General features: G+C 40.9%; 1 protein-coding gene across 1 annotated transcript in view; it reads left to right on the top strand.

Annotated features, from left to right (window-relative positions):
- The window catches only part of LOC119722696 (TPR and ankyrin repeat-containing protein 1-like), a 52,870-nt gene that overhangs the window by 22,106 nt on the left and 8,490 nt on the right, over nucleotides 1-22,274 (top strand). The window contains exons 13-30 of the mRNA XM_038192948.1: nucleotides 1,010-1,193; nucleotides 3,497-3,814; nucleotides 4,363-4,692; nucleotides 5,074-5,186; nucleotides 6,149-6,395; nucleotides 6,513-6,704; nucleotides 7,685-7,996; nucleotides 9,500-9,634; nucleotides 10,530-11,003; nucleotides 11,168-11,467; nucleotides 12,395-12,525; nucleotides 13,125-13,317; nucleotides 16,627-16,791; nucleotides 18,700-18,899; nucleotides 19,235-19,372; nucleotides 19,557-19,721; nucleotides 20,729-20,900; nucleotides 21,718-21,837. Coding sequence (XP_038048876.1) covers nucleotides 1,010-1,193; nucleotides 3,497-3,814; nucleotides 4,363-4,692; nucleotides 5,074-5,186; nucleotides 6,149-6,395; nucleotides 6,513-6,704; nucleotides 7,685-7,996; nucleotides 9,500-9,634; nucleotides 10,530-11,003; nucleotides 11,168-11,467; nucleotides 12,395-12,525; nucleotides 13,125-13,317; nucleotides 16,627-16,791; nucleotides 18,700-18,899; nucleotides 19,235-19,372; nucleotides 19,557-19,721; nucleotides 20,729-20,900; nucleotides 21,718-21,837 — 3,889 coding nt within the window. The remainder of the gene's footprint in view (nucleotides 1-1,009; nucleotides 1,194-3,496; nucleotides 3,815-4,362; nucleotides 4,693-5,073; nucleotides 5,187-6,148; nucleotides 6,396-6,512; nucleotides 6,705-7,684; nucleotides 7,997-9,499; nucleotides 9,635-10,529; nucleotides 11,004-11,167; nucleotides 11,468-12,394; nucleotides 12,526-13,124; nucleotides 13,318-16,626; nucleotides 16,792-18,699; nucleotides 18,900-19,234; nucleotides 19,373-19,556; nucleotides 19,722-20,728; nucleotides 20,901-21,717; nucleotides 21,838-22,274) is intronic.

The raw sequence follows: 22,274 nt of genomic DNA, 5'->3' as shown, positions 1-22,274 counted from the left end.
TTCTTGAAGATTGGCACAGTATTGGAGTTTCTGATAGGGATGGGTAAACTATTCCACAATCGGGGAGCAGCAATAGAGAAGGCCCGATCACCTGCGAGTTTATTTGTTTTCTGGACAACAAGAGATTTCCCATGAGAAGAGCGAAGGGAGTGAGACCCGGTTTGAATTGAGAGAAAAGAAGAGAGGTAATCAGGGGCAGAGGAGTTGAGAGATTTGTAAGTGTGGACCATAGTACGGAATTGAATGCGTTGTGCAACTGGAAGCCAGTGTAACTGGTTAAGAAGGGGAGATATATGTGTGTAAATGGGTACCTGGAAAATGAGCCTAGCTCATCTGTTTTGAAGCCGTTGAAGACGAGAAAGATCTTTCTTTGAGATACTGTAAGTAAGCAGCAGCCTTAGTCTAATTCGAGAGAAATAAGGCGCGGACTGCATTGTGGCAGGCATTAAAGTCAAGGAACTTCCTGATCCGACTAAGGTTACAGATATGCCAGTTTAAGGGTAGGCCATGTTGCAAGGGTGGAGAGCTCACGTCTCCCAAAGGCTGTCTTCTTCAGTGAATTTCACGTAGGAAAGCAAAATCGGGGGCCCCCAAAAAGCGCGAACTCACGAAAAGACAAACTCAAAAGCAGCATTACTAGCTGGCATCCATCACCAATCGTTGCTCCAGGAAGCAACTGACAGAGTAGGCTGGCACCACAGAAAGAGGACAAGAGGAAGAGACGAAAGGAGCAGACTGCCTCTCAGACATCCTCATCCCAGGGCTTCCTTTGTCCAAAGTGTGGAAAGGTCTGCCCTGCATGGAATCCACAGCCACCTCCAAGCATGTAAAAGATGAAGAGACCATCCTCCCCGAACAAACCATCATCAACATCAGTGTATCTTGCTAAAGAACACAAAACGCTTTATTCCCATCAGGATTCAAACTCATTATCCCATTGCACATGTGTCGGACACTCTCAACATTGGACCACACACTCAAGGTCTTTTTGGTTCATTTTTCCCTGCAGAATAAGGCCAAACCGGACGGCCTGCTGAATGACTCCGTGACCCCATTAGTCCACTGTCTGCAGACGGAGAACTACGAGCTGGCCACTCTGCTCCTGAGGTATGGCGCTTCGCCCGCACTCCTAATCATTGACCCGGGAGACACTCCACTGCACTCTGCGCTCAAGATTGGCTTTAAACAGGACGGTAAGGGAGAACTCTTGAAAGCACGTTACGTGCAAAACACTGGCTGCATATAATACGAATGCTCTAGGCATATATAGTGCGCACTGTATCAAGAGTTGACGCGCATTTTGGTCACGTACATGTATTATGATGCTCTAAAAAGGACACATTTCCGCAGTGATTATTATTTCCAAAACGCCGAAAAAGTGAACTGTGGCACTAAAAAAAAGTAAACCATGACGTTAGAAAAAAATTTAACCGTGGTCAGTGGTGGTGGTCAAAATAAAAATCAAGTGAACCGCGATGTTACAAAAGTAATAATGATGCCTATAAAGACGGCAACTTGTCCTTTGTAGATCACCAGACGGTCTCACCGGTCTCACCATCATATGGCGTCAAATCAAATTCATTCATTATGCAGCTCTTTATCCACTATCCAGTCTTTATATAGAGATCGGTGGTAGGGGGACCTCAGATGACCTGACACATTGGAGGTCAATGGTCATCTGGGGGTCAAATGAGGTCATTGGTGATTTGGTTAGGGCAACTGTTCGCTGTCATCCAAACAGTCACACTTTATAATCTCGACCAAACATCATTCAAATCTGAACAACTCATTCGTACTTACACTACAGACAATATATAGGGATTGATCTTATATATATATAGCAATGCTCCCACTCTTGTTGCCAATTCCGGTGTACTTTACAGCTACTTCAGGGACCACGAGCCCATTTGGATTACAGTTCATCACCAGTATAGCCTGGTTAGTGATTGAATCTTTCACCATCTACACCAAGTTCAGCCACATCCCCAAGTACATATCATCAGTTCCCTTTACAATGTTCAACTTCCATTCCAGGCTCCCATCTTCATCCACCTTGCACTCCATTCATTTTACAGCACGTTCTTGTATACTTACTCCTTTTCCATTAGAAAACAACTAACCTTGCTCTAATTTTCTTACTAATTCTATTGCTAATCAATTTTTGCTACTAATGACCTGTTCCATTTTGGTTAGGTACACTAGAAGGTCTGTTTACATCTGTATAAATACTACCAGCATGCCAGAGGGATTGCGCAAGTTTTACTTGCAGTAATTTTTAAGCTACCGGTATCTAAGGGGTAGTCTGCACTGTTGTGCATGAAATACATGTCTATGCACCGAAAAATCCTTCCTTCAGTGTGTGTTAAAGTGTCAAGCTCTCATAGTTGCAGAATTGGCCATTTATGCAATGGTGTTGGGCCCAATTGCAGCAAGGTCCCACAGACGTTTGCACCTGATACACTGTGTTAATTGCAGTCTGGTAGGGTAATAGTTATTTGTTCTGAGAGAACGAGGCTCACAAAGTACCTGTATTTAAAAGGGGATCCTTACTTGTGACTTGGATTTCACTTGTGCTTGACCTGATTATAATGCTTAAACTTGTGATGCATTCTGTCAAATAACAGGCACTTCATTGCAACAAGCGAAAATAGGTTTAACAAAATTTTAAGAAGAGATTTTCCCTTTGACAGTGACAGTTTAAATTCATGAAAACAGACTTCTCTTGGCAAAATCATGCCCATCTGAAGATTGGAATGTCACAAAGGTGAAAATAGAAGTTGCCTGAAAACGAATTTGGTCCATGAAGTTCTAGTTGCACCAATACAAATGTACAAATAGGTAAAATAAAGAGCTGCAACTTTTACAGAATATTTTAAAGTAGACATACGATGTTTATATTTTGTTCAAAGGTACCGGTAATATACAACATTTGCAAACATTAAGAAAAAACTAAATTATTATGAAAAACCTTACTTGAAGTGAATGATAGCCTCAAGCATCCAGTGAAATCATGGCACCCAGTGTGCCGTCATTTTCAAGAAAAGTGCCATTTGTGTGTCAATTTTTAGGTTCGGCCGTACACCATTGGGAAAAAAATGACTTTTTTCAAATGCTGCCCCCAATTTACCAAATGTAGTCCCCTTTTTTTTTGCAATCAGTTACTCGTCCTTGAAGGGGTGCAAGCCAGCTAGTCTGGTTCTCAGACCTGACAATTCCCCAACGTCTATAAAGTGTTTATTTCATCTGAAAAAGGGTCATGGAACCAGACCACAAGAACAAGCTTCTTTCCTTGGATTTTTCAGTATCTATAAACACGAAATGTAAATAGGTCCGAGTGTAACAATATTTGCTATAAAATACTAAACCCTGAATCCATCCATTTCTGACAGTTTCAGCAAAAGTAAATGTTGTATATTACCTTACCTTTAAATCTCCTTTATAAGCTCTGTCCAACAGTGTCCGGTTTTTAACGTCACCTTTTGGTCTTCTCGGACAGATCGTAAATTTGCCGTGCTGGAGCTTCTCCTGACGAGATACTCCGCGGACCCCACCGGCACCACCTACCTGGACAAGAACGCCCGAGACTGGGCGGGGAACACGCTGTTCCACCTGGCCCTCACGGGGGGCTCCAAGAACCAATCACTTAATGCCATCAAGGTCCTGAGCCAGTACAAGGTCAACCCCTGGCTGCGGGACCATGGAGGCCGGGTACCACTCATGATGGTGACCAACAAAGACCGGCGCTACATGTTCCTGGCCGAGGCAGCCAAGTACTACGACAGTGCCAGTGAACCCGCACAGAGTTCATCCAGAGGTAAAATAATCCAAAGATGGGATAAATCCTGGGAAGGCATAAGTAAACCTTTCTGACCTTTGCATCCGGGTGTCGATGCCTGCCTCAAAAAAGCTAGTTATTTGCACAAACCTATAAGGCAATGAACTTGTCAAAATCATAGTTTTCCCTTATATATTTTACAAGAACTGATTGATCAGTTTACATATTATTGCAATGCGTAGGATTAAAGTTATTGTATCTTGTTGAAAGCTTTTGAAAATAAAGAAGTAATCTGGGAATCTCCTCAAATACCATTAATTGGTAGACCTACTAAAGAACAACGAATGGGATTGGTTGTCGGAGCTTGTGTCAAGTTAAGGCTTAGATTCTGATTGGCCAAAAAAGATTGACTCTTGGTAATTCTGCCAGATTGTGGGTATGAGATCAGGCAGTGCCTAGTGGACAAGGCACTTTGTCATATTTTACTACTTCTTCCCATCCAGGAGTAAATACCTGTAACTGAATAGGCAGCTGTATGGCCGCCATTTACAAGTGCGTAATTTAACTTCTTCTTTTTTGTTGTATAGGGCCTAACCAGAGCAGTTCTGGTGATGTCAATGTTTCTGGCGTTCCAGAGGATTGGTCGAAGGCAGACAGGGCACCGGAACAGGAGGACCACCACCAGCAAGAGACAGCTCAATCACACGAGCACGTGCCCCGCAAGGAGAAGCTGCGTCGCGAAGTAGAGCTGCTACTGAGTGCCATGCCAATATATGTCCCGCAGCAAACTGGACTGGACCAAGCAGGAACCACTGTGACAGTGACCTCGTCACTGTCGAGAAGCGGCCCGCGACAAGTTGAGAACGGGGCAGAGGTAGCGAAGGAAGAAGTATTGAGACAGGATGTTGAAGTTGAAGGTGAGAAGAAAAAAGAGAGGCATACAAATTTGTGACCAGTTCTGTTACAACCAGAAACTCCGAGGCAGAGCTTGAAATTGAGATACAACCAAAACATAGTTTTATAATGTCGGTTTGATTGTACGTGACGAACTTGTAAGTTTTAAGATCAATAAACTTGTGAACTAACATCATTTAGCGTGCGGCTTTTCGCAATTTTCAAGAGCAGACACTTGGCGGCACTAGCAGTAGAACTCATTTTGGGAGAACTCATTTTGCTGTACTAGTATGCGTAAGGGGTAAGTCCCATTCACTGGGCTCTCGAAAGTGATAAAAAGCACCCTCGCTTGTGTACGTATGGAGCCCATGGAGTATCTCTTGTGTTTCTGTTGCTTATCACAGAAGAAGAGATGGATGAAGACGACGAAGAGGTAGATGATGATGATGACGATGATAGGGCCATTGATGTAAAAATCTTTGATGATTTAACCTGGGAGGTAGAGTGCACTGCTAAGGTATGTGTCTAAAGTGGTGTTTGTACAAATGCCTTCCTTATGCTACAAAAATATGACAAAATAGTTGACAGGTCACCAGAGTTAGTTTTGAGTACTTGAACTTTTACAAATCCTTCTCAATGGAAATTACTACAAATAAGGAAAAGTGAACATGGCCACCTTCATAAGACTTCCATTTTCCAGTATAGGAAAAATTGTCTTGTCAACAGCTCATAGATTATTAGCTACAGTTAGAGTAAGAAAATCTAAAAATACATTCATCTTAATTTATTTTGCTAAAACGAACCCCCCAAAAATGAGAAAATGTTAAGAAATACATTACAAGCCAGCAAATCACACTTCCCTCTCCACCGAAACAAAGTTTAAACTACACTAAAACTACTTGTATTCAGACATCAAACTGAGTAATATATCAAAATAAAGAGTTAAGTGTCCTCTTCCCACTGCACAATAAGTAAAAGAGACAACCTCAAGGCTCATTCCGTGGATTCCAATCACAAACATGAACCCTAGCAGTATAGATGTGGTTCTTAGTCTTAATTCCTACTACCTATGAGCTACAGGCATCAAATTGCAAACCAGAGATACCCTATTCTGATCTGTGAGAGATACATACATTTATTTCGATGCTGCATAAAGGACGATACAAAATGTTATATATTCAAATATATAACATATAGTGAACATTGTGGCAGCATTTAGGTCTGGGGTGAAGCATTAGCTTTTGTTCCTCAGCCTATCGACAGACAGACAAGTGACAGACATACATGGAAAGACAGAGCACAGACACCGGTTTAAGACAGTAATCAAGGCCATTATTATTTCTATTACGTTGTTTTAGTATGCAATTAAAAATTGATTTTTTTTTTTTAGTTTTCTAGCAAAAAGAGAGAGACTGTGTTTTGGTTCAGCAACTAGCTTTTCACTAATTAACGGTTTCCGGTTTTCCTCCAAATCCTAAGGTCTGGAAGTTCCTGCGTGACAAGCTGGTCCTCCACAGCCTGAAGGAGACGGCCATCCGCAAGATTCAGATGCTGGGAAGCGGTGACTGGCGAGTCCGTCTCTGCAAACCCCTCGAGGGCCTGCCCAAGCAACACGACATGAAGCTGTACGAAGCCCGGCTGACTAAAGGCAGCCGCATTCTGTGGGAGTTGGCGATAGCGTTCTCGCCTCGCTGCAGCGAGGAGTCCGAAAAGAGACTTGACTCGGGTACAGTCAAATATTGGGTTTTTAGTTTTGATTCTAGGACAAAAGTTTGGTAGTAGCAATATTTTGTAAGAACCAATACTAGTGGACTAAATATGAAATGTTATATTTTTATTTCAGGCGATGGTGCTTTGGCGCCTACAGCAGTGGCTGGAGGACGAGTGTACTCAGAGATAATCCGCATTTGGGACATCGTACTCGACCACCCTAAGGTTGCACATGCAATCAAGGTGATTGTCAAGTCGTTGGAGCGAGGAGAAGAATGCCTCATCCCTAAGAAACTGATAGGGATCAGCAACAAATCATCCACGGGTAAGACAGTTCGTCCATACTGTGATCTGGTCCATGGCATTTTATCTTCAAGCAAACTTGTATCCTAGATCCTGATTGGTCGATCCATGGCAACAGGCACATGTAATACACGTAGGATAACCGCTGAAAGGTTCGTGTACAGCATGGGTGTTCAATCTTTTTAGTGCGTCAAGTTAAGATAAATTCGTTATCACGCTCGCGCTCGTGGAACACAGAAAATATAGTTCGTCTGTGTCTCACATACCACTCAGCCGTGGAACACAGACGCACTACATTATTCCGTGTTCCACTCGTGTTCCACTCGCGCTCACACGATAACTAATATTATCTTCAAGCAATTCCAAAACGTGAGCGACATTCCAGCTGCATGCGCTAAACCACTTAGTTTTGCGTACATTGTGCTAGTTCCAACTTTACTGTACGTCAAGTTTGCTTGAAGATTAATTCATTATCGCACTCGCAATCGTGGAACATGGAAAATGTAGTAAGTCTTCAGCCTCGTGGTATGTGGTGGGACACAATCACACTACATTATTCTGTGTTTCACTCGCGCTCGCAGAATTACTAATATTGTACACCAAAGGGACAGAGGAGATGATACCTAGGTTGAACTTGATGTGCACTTTAACCTAAGGGTGTACGAAAACCAGTTGACCAAGTGAAGTCGGGGGTACCCATGGACCATATCAAAACAGACATTATTTTTGTTACACTAATTACATTAACCGTTACGTTTATTTTGTTATTTTTTAAAAGTGTTGTGAGTCCATTCAAAATAATAATAATAAAAATAATAAAGGCGTTCAGTTTCATGGCATGGTGTTGGACGTACATGTACATTGCGGACAATTTAACTGTGCATAAGAAAAGCTTTATCATAAAATGGATTTTTCATTGTCATATTTGAAAATGTATTGTGTATAAAAAAAAGAAGGCTATTAAAAAAACACAGAATATATCTGTCTGCCTTGGCTTCACAGGAGGCACAGCAGCGCTTCGCCTGCCGACCTACTTCCAGGAGGTCACAGGAAGCTCACCCGATCGCCGCACCAAGGCCCTAGACGACTCCAAGAAGATCCCGAGACCCTTCTTCCCCCCGGCGAGCTCCAGGGAGAACGAGTACCACATCATGAAGTTCTACTCCGTCAACTCCACGCTGGTCTACGCCATGCTCAACGACAGCAACGTCAAGGTGGATTTCCCGTTCCGTGTGACGGAGCTGGAGCACGCCATCATCAACCTGCAGCCCAGGCCCCCGTCCTCCATCCTGCTGCTGGGCAGAAGCGGAACAGGTCAGGAAATTGTGAATTTTAGTTCCCACCTGTGGCTTTCGAGGTGCTTGCACCTTGCTTGCTACCCCTTCTTTTTTACTGTGGTGTATGCAGGGTTTTGGGGGGCACATTGTTACACTTTGTCATACTTTTTGTCACTTCTTTGAAAATATTATCAGAGGAAATTGACATATTTTTCAGACAAGCATGCCAGAGTTTGAAGATTTGGAATTAAATTTGGAGCTTTGAATTAAACAGATTTGAATGAAAAGTTCAATGTTTGAAATACTTAGCACTGACTTTGTTGAAAAATCAACTGTTCCAATGTTTGAAGAAATTTGGAAATACACAGGAGGCTAGTCAACAGAAATAATAAATAGTAATAATTTATTGATTTATCTTGCGCCCATTCCATTCCATATACACAAGCGCATAACATTTTATAAAATAAATAAATAATCTAAAAAGAACAATTACAAATTACTGAAAAATTGGTAAATTATAATAACAGCACAAATTAATCGGTAAAATCCTCGAAAATTTCACAATAAATACATAAAAATGATAAGACAATACCCTTTCAAGAATATGTTTATAAAATTACAATAAGAACACAAATTAATGCATAAAAAAGTTTAAACGATTTGACAGTAAATTCATTAAATTATCTAAAGAGAGCATCAATAAAGATCAAAAACACACACATTAATAAAAACTTGTTTAAAAAGGTGAGTCTTCAGCACTGATTTAAAAAACACCAATTGTTCCTAACATTAGGTGGAAGTTTGTTCCAAAGATGTGGTGCACTATACTCAAAGGCTCAAAAAAACTAAATTTTCAATTACTATTTCCTTTGTTTTTACATGTTTTTTTCTCCATTATTAACATGTTAAATTGTTAATTTTATTTAGAGTTTATCATGTTGAATTACCTTAATTTATTAAATAAATAATTAGATTAAGGCATCTAAAACCATAATATATTCACTCTTGGTACTGTTTGGTTTGGCACAACTCTTGAATGCAATTCTGAAGCTTTGGGTCATTTTCAGAAGAAAAACAATTTTCAGGGAAAGGGATTACTGAGAATAAAATTTTTTCCCAGTATTAGGAAACACAAAATATTTTCAATGCAAGTAATATTTTCCATACAAAACTACATTTTTGAGGCTCTTTCTGGCAATTTCTACAGCTAATAAATATTTAATTTTCCGTCCTGTTCTTTGTCTATATTTCATTTGGGGGAGGGGAGGAGGGAAGGGGGGTGTACAACAGCAACTTCGGTTTTACGTACCAAGATGGCTGAATCATATCCATTTTAATCCAAGATACATTGTCAGTTTTCACAAGTATATTTCCACAGTGCTGTCACAGTTGTCATGAATTTCTTGAGAGCCTATAGTAACTCCCCCCCCCCCAAAAAAAATGATGGATACTTTTTAACATTAATACATGTCTTTTAAAAGTATGAATGTATGCGGGTTTTTTTTTAATTTGAAAGACCTGATTTGGGTTTGTCTTACAGGCAAGACCACATGCTGTTTGTACCGCATGTGGACCAAATTCTTCAAATATTGGCAACAGGTTTCCATGACGGGCGAGCCCTTGATTCCCAGAGATATTGCCTTCATTCACCAGGACAAGCTAGATGAAGAAGAAAGTAAGAATGATCCAGAAACACCTCCTTTAATAGACAGGCATGCAACTTTTCCTCAGATCTGCTGATTTCCTCGTTTTTACTTCTCATGAATGCCATTACAAATTGAAAAACACTGTACAAAGTCTGGTGTGGTTTGGAATTTCCTTGTTTTTTCCTAAATTCCCAGTTGCATGCCTGAATAAATGAATCCCGGAACATGATCACTGTACATGCACGAGGCCCCTAACTGCCCCGTGACGGATCGTCTGAATAATAGTTAAAAATATGCTTTCGCCTTTGAAGGGGGCCTTCGTAATAGAATTGATAGCGGTCCCAGTTGGTCTATACTTCAGGACTTTGTATTGACAGGAATTTTATCAACAGGCCTTCAATATTTTTATCCTTTTTTTTTTTAGGCAATTTCTTTATATCTAAACTGGAAGGCCGAAGACCACTTGATTGCAACTACTACAGAAAAAAAAACAACCAGAAGAAATGTGTAGTTAAAAGAAAGAACAAATCTGAAAAAGTTCCTGAGTTTAGATAAATAGTGTGAAGGGGTGGAAGGATTCCTGTAAAGAGTTGCACAGTACAGTGGTACAGAGTGAAGCAAACCAAGGAATACTTTGACAAACTAGCCCTTGCAACACAAATGGTATAATTGTGAGAGCAGGTAGAAAATTGTGCAGAGTGGATAAACATACACGATGGGAGAATGTGAAGTGAACGTTCTCCTAAGTACATCCAATGATATTCTAAGTAGAATAGGTTTAAGGATGCAACATAGTAATCCAAACATCGAGTCCGAGTCCAAGTCTGAGTCACCTCTCCCAAGTCCGAGTACGAGTCCCGAGTCATGCAGTCCATGTTAATGTTAACATGTTAATTTTGTTTAATATAAATGGTTTCATTACAGATGGAAGTGACACAGATAGTGACAGCGCCAGCGCATCCAACAACAAACCCAGGCAGGCCTACCGCCGCGGCTCAGATACCCAAGGTGGTTCCTATGACTCGCAGAGTGCCGATGCCTACTGCTCGGGGTCGGTCAGCAGGACGGGTTGTCATGGTGACGCAGACGAGAGCGGCGAAGCCTCGACGATCATGGACCACCTGCACCAGATCTTTGTGACCAAGAATGCTGTGCTTTGCAGTGAGGTCCAGCGCAACTTCTGCGACATGAGCCACGCTTGCGAGTTTGCCGGCGAGCCCTTGGCCCAGCAGGACACGCCCATCCCTCACCGGTTCCAGGACGCACACCCGGCCCGATTCCCGTTGTTTCTTAGCTCACGTCAGCTGCTTCTGATCCTCGACGCCTCCTTGCCCAATTCTTACTTCCCTCGCGCGGCTGACGGATCGATGAAACGTAAAATACGTGGATGGAACGAAGGTAATGAAAGATCAGATTGTCTGAACAATACACTAATGAGCCAAGCACTCTATGGTTTTACGGATTTTTTTACAGGAATATATGTCAATAAAATTGTAATGCAGTGTAGTACAGGTGTTAACCAGTTAATCTGACTTTATTTTTTTTCTTCTTTTTGGGGGCAGAGGATGGACCTTTGACTTTTATCCCACTGATGGATGATGAGGATGAGGAGGACGAAGACCACGCCCAAGCTGCTCCTGGCGAAGACATGATGCAAGACGGTGAGGCCAATCCCAACGCACCGCGCGGCCTGGGCGGACAGCACGAGGCTCAGGGAGGCGGGGGACAGGCCGCCAAGTATGACCCACGACGCGAGGTCACCTATGAGGTCTTCGCCTACGAGCTGTGGCCCCGCATTAACAAGAAGAAGCTGCCATATCACTCTACGCTGGTGTGGATGGAGATCAGGTCCTTCATTAAGGGTAAGAGAGAGAGAGTGTGTTTACTTGATAGACTCACAGTCCTTAGGTTTTCAGCTTGCAATGATGTACAATTTTCATAGGTACCTTAAAGGGCCCATGCAATGCATTTAATGCAATCCTTGAAGGGCACCTTTGTGTCCCATTTAACCTTATTTTCCATTTTTGTTTGGTCATTTTCAAGAGTATTTTGGTTCCAATTTGCCTTCTATGCTAATGTAAATTTCCATATTCATATAATGGTGAAAGTGATGTCATTTCAGGCAAAAACCTCAAAGTAACAGTTATTTCAGCACCAAAAGTTATCAGAATTGTGGATATTTTTGCTGTACGGTTCTTTCAGTGGTGATTCGTTGTGTCAATACATGGCAGTAAGCCATTGAGCAAAGTTTTCTCACAGATGTTTTCAATGAGCAAATCTTTGGATTCACAATTTGACCAGAAAACCCCTAAACTGAATAGTGTCTTCCTGAAATGACATCATAGCAAGAGCGTCCTCAGTTGAATTAGAAATTTAGCATGGACACATTTTAAATGCTAAAAGAATTACACTTTTCAACAAAATAAACCAAAAAGGGATGTCAAATAGTTTTTATACATTTAAGAGACTGAAAAGTTGCACCAAAATATGTTCCTGAGAAAAATTCATTTCATGAACCCTTTAACCCTAGCAGAAGGATTAGATAAAACCCTGACAACCCAGTTATGAGATAAACGTGTTTTGAAATGCTATTTGCATACATATCTATGCCATTTCGTTTCACTAAATCGACCCCAAAAACATATTTCTGCTTGATGGGTAGTTCCTTGTTGACAACAGTTGCCCATGGTAAGGAAATGAGGGTTTTAAACACCTGGCATTTATTCTTATGTTTGACACTGCTCATCAGTTGAAACTCAGCCTTACTCTTTTGTTTTCATATGCTGCAGGGTCAGTTGAAGCACTCCACACAGAGTCAGGCTACTTGTCACTGGAGAGCTACTTGGCACTCGGCAAAAAGAGGGCCTCCAACTTCACTGCTGACAGAGAAGAGATCTACAGTCTCTTCAAGACTTACGAGGTATCTGCCATCGTGTTTCTGCATGCTTGTGTAATTCCTAAATTTTCTGCTGAAACTGTTCTGTGTCCTCCATGCCATTTTTTTTGGTAGGGATTTGACAAGCACAGCTGTATGTACATAAGAATGCTGTAATATCGCATCAAAATGTAATAATCCTAATCGGGCTACTTTGCTAAATAAAAGTAGACAAAGCTTAGACTATAACAGGGACTGGGAAGTCCTAAGGTAGAGTGGACCATTTGCATCTATCCAAAAAGTAACAGGCCAAATTATTGTAAAAAAAGCTTACTTGGTTTAAAGACAGTAATGACACTAAACCTCCCTGTGCAATTATTCCTTATGGCATGCTGTCATTTTGAAGAAAACAACAAAAGGCCATTTTCCAAAGATGCGTCAAGTGGCACATTTTTGGCAGTTGGGTTGTAATTGGGCGAATCCGTGAATGGGTGCAAACGCGTTGACAGGTGTAAACGGGGGTCACTATCATTTTGACACAGCGTCCTATACAGCTCCTGCACGCAGCCTCTCTTGATTGTTTTATAAAACACTATCATGCTCCAACATAAGAGATTACATGCAACTTGTTTGTTTATATTCAGCACATGAAGAGTCAGAAGAACCTCTTTGATGAGGGGGATCTGGTGTTCCACGTCTACCGCCGGCTGCGGGACATCAAGTCACTGGAGTGGGTCCTACACGAGATCTATGTGGACGAGACGCAGGACTTCACTCAGGCCGAGCTGTCACTCTTCATTCGCTGCTCACATGATCCAAACTCGCTCTTTTTGACTGGTGAGTGGTTAAAGGGCCCACGTCATGGACATTTTTGAAAATGAAATCCTTGAAATGTACCTTTGTGTTCCAAACTTCATACTGCCACTTCAAGGGCCTTTTTGGTGTCTTTGGGTTTCTTCATGCTAATGCAAATTTCCATATTCATGAGCAAAACTGTGATGTCATTCAAGGCAAAAACTTCAGTGTCAGATCTGCTTCAACATAAAAATGTCACCAGAATTTTTGAAGTTGACTGTGGTTACTTCTATGCCTTCAGTGATTCATTGTTGTTTCATGTACATGAATGAGAAAAGATTTCTGCCAAAATGTTTCAATTAGCAAAATTATAGGTTTGAAGAGAAATATATCCTAATCCGAAGAGTGTGTTCGGATAGTGACATCACAGCAACAGTGCCGATCACTTGTCGGGAAAAGCACGAAACATTTTTAATGTTTTAAATAGTGCAGTAACTTTGCAAAAATTGTTACCAAAAAAAAAAAGATGTATCATTTGTATCATTTTGTATTGCTACAAATATGCATCAGTGTAAAATTCATTTCATGAACCCTCACAGTCTGGTTTCCATGGCATGAAAGGACTTAGAATACATCTTTTCCCCCGGATGGGATGCAAGTCTATCAAAGGTTATTACCAGTAGCCTGATCAACCGCTAGTCTGAGTATCACCTGTATCCATGGAGCCAAACTCTGTATAAAAATGTATCATGTTCAACTGAAGGATACCCACTGCCTAAATCCTCCAACAGCCCTGCCTCTCAAAAGGTATTCAGCCTCAATCCTTCAAAATCTTCCTCTTCATCAAACACCATTCAGCCTCAATCCTCCAAAATCAACCGATACTGAATGTCCATATGTGCCCTCAATCCTCCACAATCCATAAAAATTGTATGTTGCATTCATCGTCAATCCTCCAAATCCTTCAAAACTGCCCGGAGGACTTTGGAAGATAGAGGAGTGTTAGGGTTTTAATGAATCTCTCGAGGTCTCCCAACTTGTAAACATCTTTGCACATGAGCCAAGTATCAGGAGAAACCACCCGGCATTTGCATTGTGGCCAGGGATCAGACCCAAAGTCCCAACACTTGCAAGATTAGAAAAGGCTCACTCAAAGGATTGCTGCTATTCCCATGGTTGCAGGTTCAAATCAAATGAATTTATACTAGAAATGTTCAAATAAGGACTGGCGTCAATAATGCATGTCTTCAGAGCATGCTGATGAGTAGTCAGAGTATCACCTGTTGTCCAATGGAGCCCTCTCTGTTTCTAGAAGGGCATGTGTGGTCTAGCGATAGAGCACATAAGGCCTCATGATCGTGGGATTGTTGGTTCAAGCACCACCATGGCCATGCGTGTTGTGCCCTTGAGTAAAGTGCATTGCCTCAATTACTCCTCTCAACCCAGGTGTTAAATGGGTACCGGCATTATTCAATGCTGGGAAGAAAAGAGACTCGGAGGTGTGGCGATCCCCCCCCCCCCCAACAGCAGCAGTTTTACATTGAGTCTGGCCCAATCACTTTGAAAGAGAGATGGGCACTCCGTTCCTGTGAAGACAGGTTCGTCCCCCTGTCTCCGGTTCAACGTCTGATATATCTAAGCATGCAAATTGCGATGTGACCTTGCCGGCCTGCTAATCGGAGTCAACTGTACTAAAATCGTGACGTCATTTGATTCTGAAATCTAGACCAAGCTGTTGATTGGTCAATTTAATTACATGTTTTTGTAATACAACAACGGGCATAGAGATCTAATAAAACCTAGACACGACATTGCCTCTCAAAACTGCATGTTAGCAAAATGTAAATGGTCATGACCGTTTTAGTCTTACCTTAATGTAGGACTCTTAATTGAAGATTGTCTGAAGTTGGAATAAATCGGAAACATGTAAATTTTCGTAATATTACATTTTGGATTCTAGATGCCCTGTGGTGCAATCTGAGGCGATTCCTTGCAACTTTTCTCAGTTTTTGTGCAGAAGTCTTTTTAATTATAAGGAGAATTTTTGGTTCATTTGTTTCAAATGCACTCTTGCTCTTATAAAGATTTTTCTGTACTAAAAGTTGAGAACCGTATATTTTCATGAGCATACTTTTTTTTGAAAAGAGATTGTACCAGTATTGATAACATAGGCCCTAATTTTTAAATTATTGAAAGGATGCAAACTTGTCAAATTGTTATTTTTTAGCAACGAGTAGTAACGTCAAAATCCAACTTTTCGATCGCGACTTTCTTTGAAAAAATTTGGCAAGTTGGCATTTTAATGGATGGACCATCCATTGATATCGATAGGGGTGCATCAACCTGTTTTTTTTTTTTTTTTTTTTGGAGTTTACACCATTTCTCGAATAAAGTCTTTACGAAAATTATATTGTGATACTTATTTTCGAACCAGGAAATGTTTCGGACTTCATAAAAAGTATTATTTGTAATTTTGAAACAGTGGAAATGCTTGTAAATCGTTCTTAAGAAAGAACACTCCTTTACCACAAATGGTATGGTCCACAGAGCTCATGTTCTGTGTGTGACCCATGTGACACACTTTGGTGAAAGCCTTAGGTGATAGTACGTAAATACGTCCGTACAGTGTCTAATGCAATAATGGCATGGACCTTTTACGTGATCGCGAGCAGCAGCATAGCACCTTTCAGGACTTTCACAAGTTCTCGGGAGAATGGACTGAAAAAAAGGTGTTATTGGTTTTTTGGGTTTTTTTATCATTCGGATGAATGTTTTGAGATATCCGTTGCCTGGGGGAAAAAATTAAAATTAAAATCTTTGATTCAGATCTCTGTTCCATTTTTCAACAATTTACATCGCTGAAGTCCGTAAAAACAACTAATAGAATTGTATTGGCCTAACCTTCCTGCTATCTGAACAGTCAAGACAGTCAAATAATCAATCCATGCCTTTAACATAGGCTAGTCACCAACAGTCAGACCATATTTTAAGCAAGCACTGTTACTAGTCAAATTCAGTCAACAGACAAAAACAGGCAAGTGGTGTTCACAGCTGGCTTATCAATCACCTTCAGTCAAAGCACACAGTCAGTTAATCCTGCTTTATGTAGGCTGGGAGCTCTTAACTGCTGAAAACAGTCACTTTATTGAGTTTGACTAAAAGGACAACTTGGCACGGAATGTATGTTTGCATAGGAGGGTTAAAGTTGTCAGGAATAACTGAACATGGGTCCGAATTCAGCAGAATTCAGCTGACACACCACTTGACTACTGACTGTTTATTGAAGCTCGCTCTCAGAATAAATATTGCCATCTTGTCACTGCAGGTTATTTTTTTCCGTTGGCTTTGTAGGAGACACTGCACAGAGCATCATGCGTGGCGTTGCGTTCCGCTTTGACGACCTGAAGTCCCTCTTCCACTATGCCAGCAAGTCTGTCAAGGCCCTTGGCAAGCACTCAGCCGTAGCTGTACCCAAGAGAGTCTACCAACTCACGCACAACTACCGATCACATGCCGGTAAGATTTGTCTGGCCTAGATTGGTAATAACTCGAGTCAATTGACTCAAACCACAATTCCTGGTGTCTCAACTTGACTCAAATCATTACAGGCAAGTGAAACAACTCGAGTCGAAGGCTCATCAACACTAGAATCCTCGAAAAACGTGGAAAATAATTGTGGTTTAACAAGTCACAAATTCATGCCAAGTAAGCTAGCATGGCATTTTAAGGCAAATGCAGTAATACCACAGGCTCCTTCCTTATACTATCTTAAAAGAAATTATTCTCTATGAACTAGAAATTAAAAAAAATTGAACTTTTCTGATTATTAATCAGATAAGTTCAATTTTTTTTAATTAAACAAGGGAATGCCATTGCTTGAAGTTGTTTGAGTAGATTGTATATAAACTAGATTTATGTTTGTGGACAAACACAGGGCTGTTTCGGTAACTTTTTGTGACATGTGACATGTAAAGTTTCAAGTATAAGTTCCATCAAGAAAGGATGTGTAGTTCTGTTTATAATAAATGGTGGCATATAACATGTGATTACATTCTCATAAGGCACGTCACATGTCACGTGATAACGTCATGATGACATCACATCAATTTCCAAGAACAACTTAGCCAGAGCATACATCGCTGTTTATAGACTAGAACGTCATATGTCACGTGATGACATCATCATGACGTCACTTTCATTGTCATCTATAACACATCCCGGTCTAGGTACATACCAACTTCCAACCGAATCGGACCTAGTTCTGGAGATGTAGGCCTTAAAATAAAGTTTGTTTACTGTGACGTCATATGGTGTGATGACGTCATTATGACGCCACTATGATGTTCATCTATAACGCATCCCGATCTAGGTACATACCGACTTTTAGCCCAATCAGTCATGTAGTTCAAGAGAGATATGCCTTCAAAATATGTTTATTGACCATGACGTCATATGTCACGTGATGACGTCATCATGACATAAATTTTGTTTTATTTATAAGATATCCCAGTCTAGGTGTATTCCAACTTTGAACCCAATCGAACCTGTAGTTCCTGTAATACGGACCTATAAAATATGTATTTTTACGATGACGTCATATGTCGTGTGATGACGTCATCATGACGTCACTTTAATTTTCATCTTTAACACATCCCGGTCTAGGCACATATCCACATTCAACCCAATCGGGCCTGTAGTTCTGGATATAAAGGCCTGTAAAAGATGCAATTGTTCTTATGATGTCACAGGTCACATGATGACGTTATCATAACGTCACTTAAATTTTCATCTGTAACACATCTCAATCTTGGAACATATTAACATTCAACCCAATCGGACCTGTAGTTCTGGAGATATAACCAAATCTGTCAGATCTAGCTGAATTCTGCCAGAAAATGGTCACAACAGAAAAATCGCATATAAAGTGACGTCACGTGACTCATGATGATGTCACGATGATGTCAATGTTCGGGGCACATCTTCAGATGCTGGTCTAAGTGTGTGCCGAGTATAAAGACAATCAGATTAATTTAAGTGCCCAAAGTGCCGGTGACAAAAATACATGTACAAATGCTATGGGCTTGGGCTGAAAAAGAAAAAAAAAGAAAAAAATTTAAATCTTAACGAAAACAAAGGCTGTTTCGGCTGGTTGCCGAAACAGCCAATTAGGGGAAAGGCAGGGTTGTTATCAAGCAAAACTCAACCACAAGTCTGCTTTACCTACTGCATACAGTCTTTAAAATGCCACTCATTCCTCTAAAACCGACAAGTCCATAATCAGAAAACTTTGGGAGCTAATTCGAGGATCGCTACAGGTGTTCTGCTTTATGTGACCCTTTGCTGGACTTAAACTTTCAATCCAGCGATAGAGGTTGTATTTCTCTCATGCTGTGTACTACATGTTTTGCCTAACCTCTTACCCAGGGATTCTGAACCTGGCCTCCACTATCGTGGATCTGATGACCCATTTCTTCCCCAACTCCTTTGATCGTCTGAAGCGTGACCAGGGCTTGTTCCACGGCCCCTCCCCAGTGCTGCTGGAGTCCTGCAGCTTCACTGACCTGGCTTTGCTGCTGTGTGGCAACAAGAGGAAGACGTCTGAGATAGAGTTTGGAGCTCACCAGGTGAGTTTTCCATTATCATTGCCAGGTAGCTTTTTTCATATTGAGTTTGTAGACTGATGTGTTGCAGATGTTTTCATAAAAGTCAGATGTGTAGCATCTTTTGTTTTCCATTGATTTTGTTTAGGAGAAACGCACTCATTCGCAATATTCATGGACAAAAGGCAGAATAAGTATGCCAGAAATAAGTCCCTTTTTTCAATATACCTCAAGCTACTTAAAATGAAATGCTTTGACACAAAATGTCCTCCATCAAACAACACTTTTAAATTAGATCAATGTCATGTTCATTTTCATAATAACATTGTTAATTACCTTATAATGAAATTGTTTCGCAGGTCATCTTGGTTGCCAATGAAGAGGCTATTGAGAAGCTGCCAGCTGAGCTTCGTCTTGGCCTAGTCATGACCATCTACGAGGCCAAGGGTCTGGAGTTTGATGACGTCCTACTCTACAACTTCTTCAAGGATTCCCCAGTGAGTTGACTTTGTAGAACTTTTGTAGATGACATTTTGTTTAAATGAATTAGTCAGGAATGCAGTCGTGATTGACTTTTGACCTGTTGTGACTTGTGATGACATGTAATGACTTGTGATGACTTGTGATGACTTAAAATGTATTGTGATGACCTGGTAACATTTCCGCTTCTTTGTCTCCTAGGCCGACAAGGAGTGGCGGGTGATCACTGACTACCTGAACGAGTTGATCGCTGAACAGCGCAACAGGGCCGAGGACCAACAAGAAGGATTGAAGGAAATAGATGTGGAGACCTTGACTGGGACAGTCCGGCCACGGCCTCTGAAATTCAACCCAGATGAACACAAGGTTAAGAATCTTGACCAATCTCATGCAACTCAAGCCTTTGCAGTGATTCTCTGATGTAGATTTGAAGTATTTCATTTCCCCCTTCATCATGCATAATAAAAGAAAAGTTATTTTTCTGTGGCTTTTTGTGATTCATTGTAGTGTGATTCTGTTTCAGTTCACTCCGGCTTGCCACACTGTCTCTCTCAGATTCTGTCGTATAAACATGATAAAAAACTTTGAGTTTAACATTCTTGCCAAGTGTGTTGCTTCAATGGGCCTTAGCTTTTCTGATTCTTCAAGTACTCTCGAATGTTGAGTTACTGAGAGCTTTGAATGATCAGAAAAATTAATGTTTGTATGTGCAGCTGAAACAGACTTGCAAAATGAAATGTACAGTTTTTCAATGGGACGGGACCTGGAATTGCACTGGGTTATGAATGTGAACAAGCTTGTAGCATTTTTGTACAGGAATCCATTTGAGTAAGAATGTACAATGACAAAGGCACTAGTAAGCGGCCCTCAGGTCGACCTGCGTTTTGTTTGCGCCGTGACGGAACCTTAGGCATCAAACACAAAAGTCATGCTCAGGTCACAAAACTGAGAAAACGTGTGATTATCGCAGCATCTCAACACAAAATAATCGCAACATGCTCATGTCACCCACGACGTAATGACGATTCGCAATTAAATGAGATGATCTGGATGCGCAAATGATGTCGTAACTTTAATCAAAGGTTGACTGCGATAGATGTTTGCCTGTCGGGAACACATTCCGTCGTGGCGCAGAAGTTAAAAGTTTCTACTCTTGCCACTTGTTTTTATTTTTAGCACCAATCATCTTAATATAGTCGCAGTTAACCTGAGGTCCCATAAAATCGGTGACTGAAATGTTCCCAACAGTCATAGCTCAGGCACAGCTTGATCCCAAAAAGCCAGTTACCGACTTGAAATTGCCGACTTTCCTATTGAAAACCTGGGCTAGCTTCATACTTGTGGGTCATAATATACTGTATTGTCTCTCTCAGGTGCTGAACTCAGAGCTGAAGTATCTCTACACAGCAATCACAAGAGCCAGGGTGAACGTTTGGATCTTTGACGAAGACGAGACCAAACGAGCGCCGATGTTTGAGCTGTTCCGTTGCCTGAAACTTGTCAAAGGCATCGGTCCGGAAACTGCCCCAGAAGCAGAGGGGCCTGGTGAGTCCAGTGCATAATTAACAACAGTTCAACATTGTGATGTGGGACTTTGTGTTTTTAAAACCAGAGGGGTGCTATGGCTAGGGGTGCTGTGCATCATGAGGGCATTAAAATACCGCACTCAGATAATTCAGATAACTTCTTGGTGCTAATTGTTGTTCTCAGAAACTTAACATTTTCTGGTTTGGATCAGTAAAAATTCCAATATCCAAAACATACATTGAGAAACTGTTTGCAACTACAGGCTGATGTTTATGGACTGGAAGTGTTGCTCATTACAAATTATAGGTTAAAATTCAAAGCATTCAAGTGACGTGTATGAATACAGTACCTTGAATTAAATTTGTTTTTTGTTTGGCAAACTTGCCAGAAAAGTGGTGAAATGTTCCCATTATGGCATCATGAATTGTGAAGAGGTCTCAGGATATTGACTATTTTTACAATTTATTTTGTAGTTTAGCATTTTGAAGACAGTATTCTTCCGAAACATATGCTTGATCCATTCTTAAATACGTGTGTCTGTTTTGTAATTTTTTTGTTGCTCAACTCTTTTGATTTTTCTAAATCCAGTTGGGTGTTCTTACCGCACAGAATAATTTCACTATTTTCACAGGATCTGTTTTTGTACATTCATAGCCTTCAGTCTTTGGATAACAGCTTGGCCAAATGATTGTGCTTTTAGTTAAAACCCTGGCTGGCTGTTATGAATCTTGCATTAAGCAACCCCTGCAGATAGAGTTGAATTACTTGAAAATTAAAACTTATGTATGTGCTGAATTCAACAAAAATCAATAATTGTGTGTTTTTGTTGGGTCAGATTTGGACGCCATTTTTGTGGAGAAGTCAAGCCAGTTGGAGTGGATCAAGCGAGGCCATTACTTCTTTAAGAACAAGCTGTGGATGGTGGCTGCCAAGTGCTACCAACGCGGTGGAGATGGTAGGCGTGCCTTGCATAATGTATTGTTACACCTCATTTACATTTACGAGTCTTATGAATATGCATGAGGACATTAATTGCTTTGTTGAGAACAACTGTGGATGGTGGCCGTCAAGTGCTACAAATGCGGCAGAGATGGTTGGCGCGCCTTGCATAATATTAGTTATACCACATTTATATTTATTAATATGCATGAGGCCATTACTTCTTTGAGAACAGAATGTGAATTGTGGCTGCTAAGTGCTACCAATGCAGTGATGGTAGGCTTGCCTTGCATAATTTATATTTTTCACCTCATTCATATTTATGCGTCTTATAAATATGCATGACCTTAGAAAAATGCTGTTGAAATTTATTGAGAACAGGAGAAATGGGTGTTTTAATGGGTGCCTTTAGGCAAATTAATACAAACATACAAACATATACTATAGACCCAG

This window comes from Patiria miniata, unplaced genomic scaffold (assembly GCF_015706575.1).
Source record: "Patiria miniata isolate m_02_andy unplaced genomic scaffold, ASM1570657v1 HiC_scaffold_16, whole genome shotgun sequence".
NCBI lineage: Eukaryota > Metazoa > Echinodermata > Asteroidea > Valvatida > Asterinidae > Patiria > Patiria miniata.
The sequence above is the reverse complement of the archived record's forward strand: the minus strand, read 5'-3'. Positions and strand labels throughout refer to the sequence as shown.